Genomic DNA, 18817 nt, shown 5'->3' with positions numbered 1-18817 from the left:
TAAATTTAATGAAAAAAGCCAACGTAAGACCTGAGCCGAAATCTGAACAACTTACCTTTAGGAGAGACTTGACCGTGATCACTGAGCCGTTATTTAAAAACACAGGCACGAAGATAACACCATGGCAAACGTAAACGAAGCTAGGATTAGCACAAACCGGGATTTGATCGGATGAATGTTAAAAAATATGGTAGCTTTTATACTATTGTGTTTGCATTTGGGTTCGAATCCAGTGTGGGATGTAGGTGGACGCCTTCGGAATGACTTCGAGCACTACTAAACTGCACCGCTTTTCTGATTATAATGTAACAAAGAACTGTGATCGTAAGTTGCAGATTAAATTCTACGTTGGACGAATTCTTCTTCAGTTTGCTGCAGCAATATGTAAGATCCGTGTGGCCGGAGTGTGGCGCTTTTAAAGAAGGCTACACCAGTTACAACAACACAACTTAGTAAAGAGCTATTGTACTTGACAAGAGATCTTTTATATAGCGAAAAAGTGTGGTCGAATCTCTCCCAGTTCTTTTCGTTTGTTTCACAATACCCAAACGAGGCTGGAGTACGTACAGGCTAAAGCCTGGTTTTCACTGGTGACGAAAGCACATGCGCAAACATAAACGCAAGCACAAGAGTCCTATTTTCACCGTGAAAAACGGCCTGACGCAAGCGTAAGCACGTGCGCAAGCACAAGCGCAAGGATTGTGCTTGCGCTTATGCTTGCGTTCGCGTGTGTTGTGTGGAAACGGGACGAAACGCAAGCACAATGCAAGCTGTGAAAAAAAGACCCGATCCAGATTCCATTCAGAGCGTTGTATGGTAAGAAAGTGTATGGAACTAGTGAATCTTTGTCTCTGTGTCTTGTGCTTGTGCTTGTGCTTGTGTTATATGGTTCGTTTTCACTTGACACGAATCTCGTGCTTGGGTTTATGCTTGCGCATGTGCTTGCCTCGCTAGTGAGAACCAGGCTTAAGGCATGGAATAAAAAGGCATACGCTGAGGTAACCATTCTTAGGTCTTTCAAAACGATTCATTCTGATTTTACAGAAGCCTGTTATTTGAGCTTTAAGCTTTGACCTTTGTTTGAGCTTTTGCACTTTCTTTAAGTAGTTCTGGCCAAAACCTGTCTTTTGCCACAAAGTCGTCTGTGTTAACGTCCTACTCATATCCAGTTAACGGCTTCTCCGGGTTCTATCTATCTCTCCTTCAAGATAGAGCCCTGCTTTCGATTGGTCAAGTGACCACGACTGACAACCGAAAGCCCAGCGAGAGTAGGTTCCAGACAGAATTTTATGAACAGAACGATGAAATGCTATCTACGATAGAGTGAAATAGGTTAATTTGGAATTGCGTAAGAACCCAAAAAACGAGACGAGGTTCATGGAAAGAACTCCTGAACGTCGACAGCCTCGACCCTGTTCTTTTGTTCTTGCACGATTCAAAACTAGCCCTATGAACTCTCAGTTCAGAATGGCGCTGTGTTCAATGCACAGGTCGTGAATAATGTGATCAAACTTTGTTACAATTTTTTTTGTGGTGAGGCAAGCTTTATATGAAAATTAAGCGGCGTGATGTTATGATTAGCGATTATGAACAGGGGGGACTTAAGACGGTTAATGTAAAGATTTTTACCAAAGCGTTAAAGTCAACTTGGGATAAAAACAATTTTGACCACAACAACCGTAAGGGAAATTTATAGGACTTGTTTAAGGTTGTTAAAACATCGGATGTTTTCATGCATGCAAGGAATATTGGAAATTTGGTCTGAAATTACCTATTAATGTTAATGTTAATATCAATATTAATTATTAATATAAATAGAGACGTTTGGGCTTCGTTGAGTTCTCTAGTTTATGGGATGCATCTAATGCCAGCCAGACGAGAAGATGGTGGCGCCCAGAGAAGAGTAAAGGACTCGGATGACGTCACGCAAGATGGTTGCGTCACCTGACGCGTCACACCAAGGAAAGAAAGAAAGAAGGAAACAAAGTGTCAGGCTGTTTTTATTGTGGACTGGAATTACATTTTTGATTTTGGAAAAAAGAAAAAGGATAACTGGGAAGGTGCGGGGTGGCCTGGCGCCGACCCTATCCCAGTTTTCCGCCGTCTTGACTCCTAAATAAGTCCATCAGATCTTCGAAGATGGCACGGTCGTCCTCCGAGAGACACTAGGGAGCTTTAGCAACGACGACGGGAACGGCAACGAGAACGTCATCTCAAAACATAAATTCTCATTATTGTAATCACTGCACAACTATTCCAAGTTTCTTAATACATTATGAGCGGCGCTTAATTTAGGGAAGAAAATTAAAATTTATCCTCAAGTGCTGAAGTTCTTCATAAAACCTCAAATTTAGGTATTTCACATTGTTGTTTTGCTGACGACGGCAAAGAAATGAACAAAAGCGAAAAACGCACGAGCAGGGCGTGCAAAGCCATTGTTTTTGCCCACTAAATATGCTAATTTGTGATGTCCTCGTCGCCGTCGCCGTTGTCTTTGCTTAAGCTCTCTACTGGTAGCCGTAGGGGACCCTCTGGGAGGTGATGGGATCTAAGCCTAGTTTGGTGTACACGAATTGGTAGTCTTTGTGAGCGGGGAGAGTGTCCAGGTTGTAGGCTTTCGAAAACCTGTGGATAAATTGGCTCTGAATCACACGTTTACCGCGGGAACAGTTCAAGGGACGTCAGAACTCGTCTAGGGTATTTTGATGCCGTATGTTGTAATTGAGCTGGGCACTGACCTCGACGTTGAGAGAAAACTCTTAAACCTTGCAGACGGTCTTGCCTTGGTGGGTCTGGTATCTATGATTTTTCGGTTTACCCGAAAAGAATTCTACGGTGAAATCCCAGGGTCGAGTTCATCTCTGAAATCGCCTTGGTAAGAGCCTCACAGGAGATTCAAGAGTGGGTCGTTGCGATGTTGAAGGTACACCACTGAGTCACTGTCAAATTAGAGCACTCATTTTTCGTTGAGGTATTCTAAAGCCTGGAATATGTGGAGACGGGCGAGATAGGTGGTGAAGGTAGCGAGGAACATGTTAAGGTAGGCGGAGGGCATGCCGTCCTCGCAATTTCACATGGTCCTCTGTGAGAATGCTGACGTAGCGCTCATCCTACTGCTAATTGTCCAGCAAAGTCGTAAACAGTTGGGGCTCCAGAAATTTCAGGACGTGAGTCTTGTTGAGATGCTGGCCTAGTTTGCCCCACTTGGAGTTGAGCATTATCTTGACAAGTCCATATGGCACACGAGGATATGGGCACAGCAACCTTAATTTGGGCCAACCGCTGGCCTCTTCCTTGAACTTGACCTAGGTATCGGCGTAAGATCGGAATAGACCCACTCGTCGTATTTCGAAGTGCTTGATCTCGAGCTTGATCGCGTTTTCCACAATTCCAGCATGCACCATATGGGTTTCTGAATGGTCGCGCAAGGGTCGGTCGAGGTTTTCCTCCACACGGGCGCAGCGGAATGGGAAAGTCAACTTGCACCCGTGCCAACAGGGAGACTGAACAAGTCGTCCAGCTTGTTGGATATGAGGATCCCCCCAGCGATTGCTCCACGTGTTGACCGTTGGTGGGCCATTCTCCAGCCGTGAGTCCCCACCCATGCAGACCAGGTTGCGGATATACCACTAGAGCTTACAACACGACTTACCTGGAGACAAAACGACGACACGTAAGGACACTCTTTGCACCTTTTGTATTGCGGTCTTCCCGGTTACATGCGTTTCAAAAAGCCTTCAACGCACTTTTAGCGCCCACCCAAATGAGGTGATCGATGTGGCCCACAACTACTCGTTTGACACATACAATTATGAGCGCAGGGGTAATGTTCAGTGCTCCCCCGCGGGACTCGAGGCACGGATCCTTCTCCATGATAACATCTGACTTCTCAATTCGGCTCTCTGCGGTCGGAAAAAACTAGTAGGCGATGGGTCTGTCCCGCTATATTGCTGCCGACGTACCCCTGCAGATCTTAGGGGGCACGGTCAGTACAAACATTGAAAGAAATCACAAGGCGTCATCTCTTGACAGGTCAGATACGTGCGACCAACGTTTGGCGATCTCGGGTTAGTGGTAACATTTATTTTCTCAAAGGGATCTCTTTGTCTGCGAACCATTTCCATTCATTCATAGGCCCAATCTTTCCCTACCCAAAATGGGTAAACCTCCACTCACACGACGATGGCACAACCTATTCTCATGAAATGGATAGGTTCACCACCACGCGTGGTTCCTCTCGTTCCTCGTGCTAAAATGATGGCGAAGGAGGGAGCGACAGTCTCTCCTCTTCGTTGCTGGGCAACGATATCATGTTTGGGGCGGACGCAAGTTGCAACAAGGTCAGGGCTGGAACGGACATCAACTGCAGCAATATCAGGTACGGCAAGGGCGCCAAGAAATTCGCCAGAATTTTTTCTTTTCATCCCCTCGCAGGGGTGGTGTCTGATCGCATTCCTCCTCTGCCGACAGACGATGGGATAAGTCTCCTGTTGTTTTCCACCTTCGAGCTTATATTTGACAACCGCTTTCTGGCGGGCTTTTTGACTTCCGGTAACAGATTTTTAAACCTCTGGTAGGATCGTGGTAGAGTGCTCAGGTGGCACTCCGTCCTTCAGACGGATCCCCTAACCAATCGCCTGACCTCTTTCCCTCTCCTGATTGCTTCCCGTTTCCTCTAAAACACCCACGTCCAGGTCCCACTGCATTCTTATTCACAAAGACGCAAAAAGTCAAGAGAAAAAAGGCGATGATAAAAACACGTGCTCAAGACAAGAGAGAAAGACAGGAACGGGACATGAAAAAAAGAATAACAGCGCAAGAAAGCCGAAAAACGATGCGTGATCTGTCTGGGGTACGAAATCACTATACTCTCCACCCTAGAATTGATGGCCAGGTTGACTGTGATCAACTATAAAACCAAGGCAAGACTGACATGTTAATGGAATCCACACTGACCTATTGCTCCCCGTGTTCTTTTGTTGGCAACGGATGCACGCCTTTTGCCTTCTCTCTTGGTCACCTATGAACTATTATGGACGTTAAGCGTTTAATTGCCACGAATGGAAATGCGCCCTCTCCTATTTTCCAGCAATTAAAACTTGATGCATCTCATTTACTTGAGACTCCCTACCTAGCCAAAATTTTCCACCAATCAGAAAGCGGGGCATAAATTAAATTAGCACTACTAGTCGAAAATCAACGTATGCACTATGCGTCAACAAGGGAATCTGTGCTGTAATGATTTAACATTTTATCTTCACGAAGATTTAAGACCTTTTAAGATTTAAGCCAAGTGTTTTGAACATAGGAAAAAACCTAAGCGAATATTCGGATCACAAAACCTTTCATAAAAAAATTCTGATAGGAAATAAATCAGACAGAATGCTGTCTCAAACGTTTGTGGACACAGAGAAAAAAGCATCTCCTTAATGATACCAAACAATACTGTTGACTGGGTTGGAAAACCCTTCGAGAGCACCAAAATATCTAAATTTAAGCTTCTACATAGGGGATAACGATCTTTCTTTGGCCCTTTTCTCCAAATAGAAGAGGGATCACTCATAAACTTATTCCGGAGCTGTACAGTAAAGACCTTCCTCTGCATGGGAAGCTTTTAAATAATGGCTACTTATTGATATAGTCTTCCCAATTGTCAACTCGTCAACTTCGTGCTCTGATTTTTAGTCGCGAGGTCGACCTATTACATTTGGACTTGTAGATCCTGCAATCAAAGGCTTTCATCATTTCCTTTTACTTTGCAACCCCACGAATATTCATTTGTTTATCAGTTCATTTTAAGGTGAAACTCGTTCAAATAAAAGCCATACGCCGATCACGTGGACCAGAGATCTTGCTGCAGCAAGTAAGATTTTTGAAAAGAATGGGACTCGCAACATTAGGGTCCAACGTAGACTTTAATCTGCACCTTATGATCACATTTTATCCAAATGCAGTGAGCACTATAACTGAACGAAAATTTATATTGAAAGGGAGTTCTTGATTACCTATCGTAAAACGGAATGGGCGCTCGCAAAGTTAACTACCTAATAGGTTACAATAGTATTACCAGAAATCTTTACCTGAGGTACATACAAATCAGGCCTCGTAGTCAGTCCAAAGGAGTTCGGCTGCATCCCCTAAGAGGGTTTCGAACTCGAACACAATAATTAAAGAGCTATTTTTCGAAAGTTTCTTTTTTTCCCCTCCAAAAACTTGGTGGAAAAATTCATTCGATCAAATGGTCATAGCAGGGCAGAATTGCGAATCCCGGTTTGTGTTAATCCATGATATTGTTCTATACTAGACTTTCACTCAACAAAACGAGCACTTTGATTGGTTGATTCTTGGTCACGTGCCCCTGATCAATTCAAATGTATCCCGACCGGGATACAATTCCGCAGTTGTTTCCCACTCCGGATGTTTTACTGCGCTTGTTGAAGGAAAAAGTCTAAATATATAACAAAGTACGTAATGTCTGGTCCCTCGGGAAACTAGTTACTTTTGTTTTCCCCCGAGTCCTGATGTTTCTCTCGACGAACATCAGGGGTCTCGGGAAAACAAACCTAACTGTTTTGTTCTAATTTTATTTAAAGTCTTAGGTTGGCTTTTATCAGCGTAAGCATGTAGAACCTCGTTCCCAGTGTCTCTCTTCTTCCTTTCCCTTGGAGCGGTAAGGAGGAAAAAAAGACTCTGGGAACGAGGTAGAAAGAAAAGTGTATCTAAATTTAATTTCTTCCTGCATAATGATGAATGATTATTGAGGTGACGTTTCGTCAAATACTTATCGTGATTTATCAATTAATAAAGGTCTTATCACGGTCACTGGCAGCGCAAGTACAGGCACAGACAAAATCCGCCCTGGCGCACTAACTTGTTGCTAATTTAGATTGTCTTTTTTATGTAACAAAAGGGTTTAACAGACCAACTATTTGCCTCTACCTTCAATCAACATTAGCATTGATCAACATAATCAATCTATAATCACCACAGATAGATTCTATCATCACTTGTCTGTATATCTATAAGTGCACCCTCCCCTGCATTAAAAAGGGGCTATTTGCGTAAAGAGTGAGAATTCATTCTGGTTAAGGTCATTGTTGTCTGATTCTTTGCTCCTTCACAAGGATGGCTTGTTAACACATACAACCCAAGCTTTAGCACCGTCCAGCAACATTCAACAATGCAATTTTGTTGTGTTGATGCTTGCGGCCTACGTGCAAAATGGATGTAACGAGGCTTGCGCCCTCACAGATTGAATGACGAAATCATGGTTTTATCAAGTGTAAGTAATATATACAGATCTGTATCACATTTACAAACTCGGGGCAAAGCCGAGAGTGTGTAAATGTGATACGGATCGGACGGGAATATTGTAGATGACTTATTTAAACGTCAGCATTTAGGTGTTCATGTACATTAGGTATTTTTGGTGATTTAAGACATTTTTAACAGGGAAAATCGAAAGAAACGTTTTTTGTAAATGACGCGAAATCTGTCAGATATACAGATATTCATTAATAAAACATTTCTTTTGTTTCCCATCATGAATTATTAATAAGTTTATAACGTTGCATAGAGATCAACCTCGCCCCAGGTCCTCGGGCTAAAAGAAACACGTAAAAAGAGACATTGATGGCACCGTTGTTTTGATACATTATTAAAAGAGAACTTAACAGCTGCTAGAAATAAAGGTAAATTAACCACGGCAAGAAAGATTTTACGAGCTGAAGTTTCGAGAGTTAGCCCCATTCTCGTCACCAGAGCCTTGGATCGACCCAAGGCTCTGGGAAACTCTACGCAGGAGAACTCGTATAGCCAAAAACAGGCTATTGGAACCTTACGGCACCTGCTCACTCCTCGCGCTAACATGAATGTACCAATTAGAGACGTTTTTGATTGTTCTTCACCAATGAGAAGACTCTTTGTTTCAGGGTTCTCCAAAAGGTCTTTTCTCGCTCAGTCAAGAGACGAATTCTGGAGTCGAGATTGGAGTTAGCCCTTCGTACTGCTCTGACATGGGCTCGAAACATCAGCTTGCAAGTCTCTCTTTCTGTTGTTATTTTTTCGTTCATCGTTCGAGATGAAACCAGATTTTCCTGTTTTAATCCCTTACGGAAGAAGCAGACACGTTCATTCGCACTGAATGAATAACGCCTTCCCGTCTAGATTTTAAAATTACTCAAGGTGCACTCACAGTTCTTTATGCGCTAATGCCATGCATTACAAAATTTAAAATATATTATTTTTGATAAAAGCGTGACGACAAAGCCAACCAACTTGAATTTCTGGTCGCTTTCTTCTGGTTATCACTGTTTCATCTTCTTCAGTTTAACCTCAACACTGACGCCATTCTTGAGATTTAAAAATTGAACCAATTTGCTTTCACCGGATTCATCACGAACCCACACGTTGGCTTTGTAGCAATCCGGATCTCCGTGGGTTTGGGCATAGACGACACTCTTTTCCACCTCTTCTCGCAACTTGACCTCTACTTTTCTCTCCTCACTTGCCGAATGATACCTTTCTTCTTGCTTCGCATCATTGGAATTTGTCATTGTTGTCGTTGTTTGGAGATTCAAGCCCGGAATGCTTATGCTGAGGTAGATGTAGTCAGTCGTGTTTTCAACCATGATAAGAAGATTTTCACTGTTAACTTCCTCGATTGGACCACCGGCTGGAAGGGTAAATTGGTCCCTAAAAAGAACGTAGCCAGTCACACTGTGGGTGAGACTCGACCATGATCTTGGTGACTTTAGAAACTTGACGACATGGCCTTGGCGGTTGTTTAGCAAAACTTCGTAAACTTTACTTCCAGCGGTATCTTGAGCCGTTGCTAGGTCTGTTAATGCCGAATGGTATGTTGGTGTTGGTATCAAAACAGCAAATTCGTACTTGCCGTTGTTTGGAGAACTGGTGTGATTGAACCAAGCCGTGCCATAGCGACCCGAAGTATCGCTTTTGCCATCTTCGGTCTTGGAGTTCTGATCTTTCACGTGAACTCTTAACATCGACTTGCTCGAACTTGGAATGTAATAAAGATTCCCTTTTGTGTCTGTGAGCGTTGTGTAACTATTACTAGAGGACGGTGCGGAGTCACCGCTGAGGGAGTCCGAGTAGGTTTTATCGACTCCGTTCACCTTGATTTTCGATGAGGGGTCTCCGCTGAACAGTTTGTCTTGGAAAAGAGTGGTTTGAACTATTTTGTTATTAGTGTTTGTTGCCGTGATGTGAGTTCCTAGGCTCACGATCAAGTTTTCAAAAAAGAAAAATGATTTTTTGAACTTAAACGAGATGCTATGACGCCAATCTGTAGAATCAAACTCATAATCAGGCTGATCGAAAGCCATGCCGAAAATTCCGTTTTCTAAAGGATATGTTCCTTTAAACGTCAGACCCCCAGCTAGCTCCTGTTTGTTGTAAAACCTCCTTTTATCCATGGTTAAATCGTCAATATTTGGGGTCCCAAGGGCTATAGTTGTGGTTCCGGGAACTTTAGCCCAGTCCCATCCGTTTTCAACGTCGTGAACGTTTAGAATTGCTTCGCTGTTAGCAATCAGGAGTGCTCCATGACTAGCGAACATTCCGTAGATGTTTTCCTTGCCCGGTTTACTTTCGTAATCCCAAAGAAATTTGTTAAACCCTTTAGCTGTTGCCACCCAATCTTTACGACGATGTATCGATAAAACCGCGTAGTTCTTCGACCAGTGACCTTCGGGAGAGGGCTCCGCAGAAAAACCTTTTGTCGCAGATGTAGTCTGCACCTTGAATATCAATTGAATTTCAAGTTAGTAGTACTAGTAGTAGTAGTAGTAGTAGTAGTAGTAGTAGTAGTAGTAGTAGTAGTAGTAGTAGTAGTAGTAGTAGTAGTAGTAGTAGTAGTATAGTAGTAATTTTTAATTACCCAAATTGTTAAAAAAATTAAAGCTGCTCAAGTGCACAAAATTCAATTATGACAGAACACCTTTCCAATGCTTTTCAGGTTATTTTTTAAGGCCCATTTTGGACTTGGCTTAGTTGGAAAATAAGATACCTTGTAACAAGCGACCCCTCAAAAATAATCACTCAATTTTGACACCAAAGTTCATGATCATTCACTTGAGTAATCGTGTCTAGCGAAGGATAGAAAGGATACACAGGGACTGGTCGATTTTTCTTCATATCATTCATGTATGACACTGCAATCAAAACTAGCTGAACTTTGGAAGCAGCTGAGCTGAGCTGTCACCCTTTTGATGTCTTCTTCTTTCTTTTCCTGAGGGTGGGATGGAGCGAATAGACGCATGAAGAAGAATTCGATAAATTCCAGTATTTGAACAATCAAACCCAACGAAAAGCAAAAGGTGCAGCGGTGTTGGATATCACCATGCACCGCATAAGCACAATTCTCATGATAGTGTCATTCCACGGAAAGTACCAGAACTCGTTCTTTTTTCACCTTCTCTTCTTCAAATCTTCTTATTCAGACAGGGGTTTTTCATTGACAGTGATGCTAATTCACATGCGAAAGGCAACTATTACATCCTGATAGCTGTGGTCAATTGACACCATATCATGGAAATGTCCCACATTATATTACTTCTGGGTGTTGATCTATCTCCAATGAATCGTTGTATCCACCCATTCAAACAAAGGAACGTTGCTGCCACATCAGCGTGCAGCTTCATAGTTAAGAACTCGAAAATATCTGTGATATCTAAGGTTATAAAAGCTTATCAGCAAAGGGCCGGTTAATTAGACAAATTCTCCAGGTATACACCATCATACTGGTCTTCAGTAATCATTTTACCGCCAGAACTCATCGGACTGAAGAAAATTGTTTTAAGTAGGCAATATAATGCTTTCCATCTTTGATCTTGACTCTTCGATTCCATGCTGTTTTCGCCAACGATTATAGCATTTGTATCTGTTGCCAATAAAATCCGTTCTCAGGTTGAATCCGTTTTGAACAAGGTTAAATCGGTGATCCTCATTTACCTAGGTTCAATACGCACTCAGATGAACTGAAGAAACATTTTTGGAGCCTAAATTAAGGATAGAGAAAATTTAGGTCAGGTTAGGATTAGTTTTGGTTATTATACATGGATAGTCATTTGACTTATTATGCAAAGTAAAAGTAAAAAATGTTCGTCGTTGTAGTGCAATGATGAAGACACAGGACAACAGATCTGGAGTGTAAATTGAATTGAATTCGAGGGTCCGAGTTCGAGTTTCGGTAAGAGCATGGTACAGTTCTTTGATCCCTTACTATGTTTTACCATTGATAAGTGAATGAATTCACGAAAAGATGATATAAAACCTTGTTAATAAGAAGATGTGATGAGATGGGTAACGCGGTGCTTGAGGGAAGGTATTGCTGTTTTCAGTCCTATTTGGAGGGTTGATAGCTGCTTTAACAATCAACCTAGGTAAAATGAGGATCACCAGTTTAACGTTACCCTGGAAAAAAACGGATACAACCGGAGAACGGATTTGACCGGTAACATAAATACTAGGACTGGTCAAATTGAAAACGACTTGAAACCTGGTTTTAATACTGTTTAACTTATCACCAAAAACTTTTATTTTCGTTTGTGCCTCGAAAAATATGACAACCAACCGCATTGACTTGCTTGATATAAGCGATCTCTAATATATCAAAACTGTAACCAGTTTCGTTTAAAAGTGACCATTAAGTGCTGAAAATATCATTATAAACAAATCAGCTGCACTTACTTTCTTCATTATGTCTAAGGCTCCTAAGGTGTTAAAATAGTTCTTGTTTCGTGTAATTTTCCCGTCCCTCAAATACGCTATCACGTCTGGGTCACTCTCGTCGTATAAGCGCAAAAACATCCCTGGTCTCTTCAAATCGGTTACAGTTATTCCTGATTGCACCGTTGTGGTGGGAGGATTAGAAACGCTGGTGTAGGCATATCCTGGCAATAGGGCTTTGATGAGCACCTTATTGAAGTAATTTGGAAAGCGCCCATTCACACTGTTTGGTGTGGAATATTTGGCCGATATAAGACGCATCGTTTCAAGTCCTCGCCTGATGTTGTTAACCGATGTTGGCGACAGGGAAAATTCAGTTCCATGAAGAAGGTATTGAACCAATGCTGCATTGTGTAAGGCTTGTGGAACATAGGCGGACCCATAAAACGCTTTGTGGTGATGTCCGGTGTAATCGGGTTTCATAACTCCTCCAAGGCCCTCGTTTATAGCCATTGCGTTATCCAACCATTTAACTAGGGCTTCCATGTCTCTTATTCTTGCTTTACTCTCTGCATCCGTATCCTTTGGCATCGTTAGTACTATAAGAATTCTAAAGAGAACTATACTGATCATGCGGTCAGCAGTTGTCCCTTTAAATTCGAATGCTGGTGATTGATAAACCTCTCCAAAATCGTTGTACCATTTGGCTGTGTTGATAAGGTCCTCCAATCTGCTTTTGTTTGTGGCCATACTCAGTGAGTCACTGATGAGAAAGAGAGTGTGCGAGAAGCCGGAGCCGACTCTGTTCATTTCGTGGTCCAATGAGCCAAGGCCACTTCCGTCGGCGAATCCTTGATCTTTCACTAAATCGAGAATGCTGTTGATTTTGCTTAATCGGTGAAGATTAAGAGCTTTGATGGCATCTTTTACTTGATCAGCTTGAAGGCTAGGTGAAGTGGGAAGAAAGTCTTTGAATACTTCTTGCATGGCCTGGTGGCCACCTGCGATGGCTTCGTATGCAGTGTTCTTAACAGATGCTTCAGGAGAATTGAGGTTATTAAGTTGGTTTGAAACAGTGCTGTCTATTTCGGGAGTACGAGATCTAAGATAATATTCAACTGCCAATGGCAAAAGAATGTTGGAAATGACTTCACTAAACTTTTTTTCATTTCTGCAGTTTCTGCAGAACAAAGGAGGTCCCACAAGTTGATTTTCTTCGAAGGTCAAAGCATCATAAGACTCGTGTGCTCGTTGAATACTTCCCAGCATAGTATTCCACCTGTATTTGAGAAAACTACCGCTTGGGAAGTTAGGGCTTGTTTTGGTTTCGTCGAGGTACCAGTTCGTGAGCCGGTTCTTAATGACATTAAAACTAGACCTTTTGTTTTCATCAATTGTCGACGGTGACGGAGGCGGGGGTTGTTGACTCCAGTGATAAGTTCGTTGCCAAGTGTTACTTGCGTCGTAGGGATCCACTCCTCTGATTGGTGGCACTATTTTGTCACGCGACTGTTTACTAAGCCTCGATGTAAACTCCAGTAAGTCGATGTAGATAGTATCTGCGCCACTTAAGGTGAAGAGGATAACTTTGGTTGGAGCAATGCTGGCTCCTGGAGGTTTGCATTCTGTAAACTTGACCCAGATTGCTCTCCATCCTTGAAAATCAAGACTGGCTTCAAAACTGCAGATGCTTGGGTCGCTTATTTCATTTTCTTTGAATTGGATTGACAGGGATTTTCCTGGAGACGAACTTTCTTTGTAGAACCAAACTTTGACACCACCACGCTGAAGCCATGCAGTAGTAATTGGATGGCCACTTGCCAGATCTAGACGCAGACTCGAGGGAGAGTTCGAGGTTGCTTGCCATTTCAACGATTTTTGTCCGAGCTTTACGGTCTTTTTGTTTGTGGACATTGTTTTCGAACCAGCACTTGATGGTGCAACCTGAAAGCAGTTTGTGTCTCTTGAATCTTCGAAATCAAAAACGTAGTCTTTCTTACAAACGGTGGAGGAAGAGGAATCTGAAAATAAAATAATAAAATCGATTTACAATATAGTCTATTCTTTTCTACATAAAGTTGGGACACTGGTTCAATTTCTCGTGAGAGTGTTAGTTCTTTTTGTCGTGGAAAATGAATGGTGACAATGTTAATGTAATGGAGCTGTGTCACAGCAGTGCGAGTTAGTGCGGTTGATTTTGTATAGTTTTACCACTTACTTGCCCCTTCTCGCTATGCAACTTAAAGTTAAACCCAGAAATTACTTTAAAACGACAGAACTTTAGTATGCTTCCTTGCGACCAAGTCATCTGTCGAGGATACACTTAAGTTACAAACAATGAAATGATTTTGGAAATGTATGAAATTTCATATACTGGAGTTGTTGAATGGACGTGAAACGAAAGTCTGAAAGATCGACTTTGTTGGATATGCAACTTTAGTAATCCAGCTGGCTGCAGGAAGCGTTGCCCATTTCTCGATCGGGTACTAGGATGAAGAAAGCCTTGCACCTGACAACGTCTGAAAAATCTAACTTGTTTAGATAGTATTGTTCATTAGGCGTGGCCGTTACTGAGTCGGCGAAGATTAACCGACGCAGCCAAGGTAGTTGTGGCCATTGTAGACTAGCACCGAGACTGACAAAATAGAAAATCCAAGTAAAAAGAGCATTTTAGTATTCAGGGCTTTGTCACAGTGGCTAGACAGCGTAGTACTCGATGAAACTTGCGCGTTCTGCAGCTAACAAATCTAGAAGCTATTGAGGCAATTTGACCGGCCGTGCTTCCATAAAATTAGGATAAATTCACTGAAGTGAAGGTTAGTAATCATGTATGGAGAAGGTCTACTGAGCTCCGATCTCGAGAAGCCATGATGTTTTTCTTCCAATGTTTGGACATGACGAGTACTTGGCTTATAAGGTCCAAGTTACCCAATAAGAACGCATGAAAAGCACTAATCGCTTGTTACGTTTATAGTTACAATTCGCAACGTTTAGGAAGAAGATGGGACGGTAATTTTGTGCCCTCTCAAGGTGCCTTGGTGATGTCTTCTGAGCAGGATCCTCGCATTGCTGCTGTATGACCAGCCGATTGAATTGTGCACATCGTGACTGAGCAGAAGTCTTTAACAAGGGGCGACGACATTTTGAAGGCCAACCGAAAGAGATGACAGCCAAACACCACATGTGACTGAAGAAACGAGCACAAGAGTCACGAGATATTTGATTTTGACAGAGAAAGAAAATTAGTCTTTTGTCAAAAGGTTATTTTCTTGCTTTTTGAGAGGGCGGTTGAGTGCTCGCTCCAAAATAGATCTGCAGTCGAACATGAGGATCCACTTGATCACAAGAAACCAAGATTCCATTGTCTATTCATTCTCTGTAGCATTCCCGCCCACCGGTCTTTACATGTTAGCTCTACAGTAACCCGTTTCACTTATCCTTCATAGTTTGCACAGTACAAATTTCATTTGATGTTGACCTACCCGAATAAGGAACAATAAACAAGAGAAAGGGCAAAAGCTGAAAAGCACACCACAGGAACATTTCTAATTTTGCTTCTCGCCAGCGTCTGTGAAAAAAAAAAATTATCAAGTAAGTACCACTACTACGATATACTACCACCACCATCACCACTACCACCACCATCACCACCACCACCACCACTACTACTACTACTACTACTACTATTCCATAAGTCGGGTTCATATGTGTTGATACAATCTGTCGTGTTGTCTCAGAAGCCGTTCGTCCAGTTCCTCAAGAGATAGAACAATGGTAGGTTTAGTGCTCTTCTCTTGAATTTCAGGAATTCCGAGTCGTCTTCACTAGCAAAAGGCAGCTTTTATTAAAAGTGCCCTTGAAAACAACTAAAAAGCTTTTTCACTTTTTTCTACCGAGTCTGCAAATAACTAATGTAACGGCTATTCAAAAAATATCCTGGTTGTCCCTAGCTCTTTGCTGACTGTTGAGAAGGACTTGCCACTCGACAAAATCTGTTGATATTTTTTACGGCGACGACCCACAGGCTTTTCCGTTCATTAAGACCCCCAATGATAAATTACCTAGCTTACAGGCACAGGACCATTATATGTCTTATATGCCTTTAAAGAGCAAACTCATTTTCTTACTGATTAGCTACTTAACAGTAGTCTATCTAAGACAAACAACTGAAAAAACGTAAACGTAGTGAAAAGTTCAGAATATTTTTGTTGGTACTAAATACGATTTGGGACCTGATCATGGAAAATGCCCTTTAAAGACCCTCGTGTGAAACAGTGAAAAAAGGTTCTTTTCCACTAATTTAAATCTTGAGGATCAGTTAAAGTGCCTATAATCCCGAAAATTGTTTTTTTGCTTCGAGAAATCTTTGTATCGCTCTGAGCAAAATGGCGCAAAAATTTTTGTTTTTGGTTAAAACCGGAATTTTTTACGAATATTTAAAGCGCGGTTTTCTCTGCCCGCGACCGGGTAAAAGGGAGACTGGGCCTAGTGGCGTAATTCCCGGACATAAGCATCAGGCAAATCAACAGAGGAGACGCGTAGTTTTTTAGTTTTCCCTGCGTGCCGGTGAAAGCAATTTCTGTTCGGCTGACGTTTGTAACCAGCGTACGTGTTAATCAAGAAATGGCTTCGAACGACTTCATTCTGTCCTCCGGTTCAGATACGGAAGTTTCAGAAATGGAAGATTACGAGCTGGAAGTTGAAGGTTCACCAAACTCGAGCTTTGCGGCCAGCGATGAGGAAGACACGCACGAGGCATATGCTGACGATCCCCTAGCGGACGAAGAGTGGCTAGAGTTGTACTTCTTCCTTCGCTTTTGCTTTTCGCTTTCACTTTTATCGTAAAACGGTATGGGATGAGGCAGTATCCCTTTCTCTTTGCTTCGAACATTGCTACAACCGAAAACAACACATTTCTCAGGCATGGCTTCACCTCTGATGGAAGTCACAACTTGCGAAACTCACAGTCCGGGTTTTACGTCACGAATTACACTCGACCCATTCCCTTTCGGCAAGCTCACCAGCTCGGTAATGGGTTTTCGAATCTCGCGTCTCCGCCACTTTGAAAATTCGTAAAAAATTCCGGTTTTAACCAAAAACAAAAACTTTTGCGCCATTTTGCTCAGAGCGATACAAAGCATTCTCGAAGCAAAACAAAAAATTCGGGTTTATAGGCACTTTAACACATATGGGGTTTGAGATTACCGAGACAGAATATCATATTATTGATGAAAGCAGAGTTGAAAGGTACAATCGCTAGCAGTCGAACAAAGGAGTTAATGGGTCCACTAAGCCGGAGTGCTGTAATATCTACTTGCGGACGAATCTCAAATTCGAGAATAACAGACCATTCCTCAATTTTCAGTGGCGGTAGTAAAAGAGCTTAGGGAAAGATATCTAACAGTTCAGATACGACTTCAAACACTTCACTGACCTCACCCAAAGTTTGATCCCCTCCTGATCTGAGACTGTCGAGAATTGAAAGCCTCACTGATGAATCACGGTTTTCTTGCTTTGGATATTAATTATTTACGACTGAAAATTGCTGAAAAGGTCAATGGAAAAAGAGCGTTAAAGATGGTGTCACTGGCCGGATCCTTGAACAGCTTTTCTTCATGCATTATGAAAATCCATGATGATAATTCATTTTCTCTGCTCCTTGACTTTTCACGGTACAGGTGTAAGCTTTTTTTTACGGTTTTTAGGGTCATTTTGGGGGAAATAGAGGCAAGTGTGAAAATCAACTTACGTCTGGGAAACTAGTTGCTTGGCAACGGGCGAAAGGGTAAGTGAAAGAATCGGAGTTCTAAGCAGTATTGGAACCTACGACAAAACCGACGAAAAAAGAGAGAATCTTCTGGTTCCACTCTTTGCACGTGCTTAGGGAATCTGCAAAGATTGTGAATAAAGATCAACTGAAACATGGAACTCGAAGCGACAATCGGCCGGAACGCCGAGTCTCGGTGGTGATATTGAGTCTGTTTCGATGGTTTTGTTAAGTTTTTATAGTTGTTTTGCGATTTCCCGTGGTTTCGTTTCCGTGTTTCGATAGTTTCATTCTTTGGTTTCGGCGGTTCCGGTGGTTTCGTTCTGGTGTTTCGGGTTGTTATCTCTTTCAGCAAATAATGTGAATCAATATTTTTTGAGGGTAAGGAAGTGATATGTCCTTACAATTTCCTCGGAGGCTGAAGTCAGCTCTTATAAACGACTTAAGAGTGTGCAGTCTTCCCAACAGTGAAACTAAAATAACGGTTCACATTATCCCCAGTAATTACAGGTTGCAGCTTCTGGAACTGTGTGTTGCTGGAAGAAGGCAAAGAAGGCGTACAATTTTCTATTTAAAAAAACCTGGTAGCGGGGAGAAAGCAATGGCTAGGAAACTTTTTAAAAAGACTAAAGCCATAATATTTTGCTTAAAAGCAGGTTGGCGGTTGGCAAGAGATCAGGGAAAATTAACCTAGATGGAATATCAAATGGAAGTCAGATTGGAATGAGGAAGATCATCAATTTAGGAAATGAAAAGGGATCCCTTTCAGTAAGCCAATAATAGAAGCTGGAGGATTAGCGTTCGATAAAAGAGTTTTCGAAGTACGGAAAAATATGCGACACTCAATTATAAGCAATTAATGTTGGTTAACCCGAAGCGCGTCCGCGCGCAAACGAGTTTGGCCACGTGCTGCCTCCCTCTCCTCCCTCACTGACCGCAAGCGCAAACATTCCGCGTTGCAGTGCATCAATTCCTGACCTCACACAACGATTGCCCCTCTTTGGCCGAGAGGATTATTCTTGGAGAGAGTTTTGAGAAGTAAAAATTTGTCAAAACAACCACGGATTTCCTGCTTTAAAGATTAATTATTTACCAAAGAAATCAGCTAGAGAGGTTAGCTGTGGAAATGAGCTTTAAAAGTGTCACAGGTAGATTTTCTGTTAATGGAAATGTTTTGAGATGCCGATTGTACCGCTGAAAAATTTGTTTAAGTAAAATGAAGATTCCTTTTTCTTTTAAACTTTCAACACCAAAAATAGCTGGTTATTGAGTGAAGCACTACGTGAATTCAAAGTGAAAGAAAACAGTCGATCCCAGTTGGAGCCTACTCTCCAGGTAACGACCACTGAGTTTTCAAAA

The 18817-nt window shown here is 42.1% G+C and overlaps 1 protein-coding gene across 1 annotated transcript; it reads right to left on the bottom strand.

Annotated features, from left to right (window-relative positions):
* Nucleotides 1-8306: 8306 nt before the first annotated feature.
* Nucleotides 8307-15775, bottom strand: LOC138005834 (chondroitin sulfate ABC exolyase-like). The gene is made up of 4 exons (XM_068852011.1): nucleotides 15762-15775; nucleotides 15174-15259; nucleotides 11713-13712; nucleotides 8307-9761 (listed from the first exon to the last, which is right to left on the bottom strand). The coding sequence occupies exons 1-4, from the start codon at nucleotides 15773-15775 to the stop codon at nucleotides 8307-8309; spliced, it is 3555 nt and encodes a 1184-aa protein (XP_068708112.1).
* Nucleotides 15776-18817: the final 3042 nt, after the last annotated feature.

This window comes from Montipora foliosa, chromosome 6 (genome assembly GCF_036669935.1).
Source record: "Montipora foliosa isolate CH-2021 chromosome 6, ASM3666993v2, whole genome shotgun sequence".
In the NCBI taxonomy this organism is placed as follows: domain Eukaryota; kingdom Metazoa; phylum Cnidaria; class Anthozoa; order Scleractinia; family Acroporidae; genus Montipora; species Montipora foliosa.
This window is presented reverse-complemented; position numbering and strand designations above follow the sequence as displayed.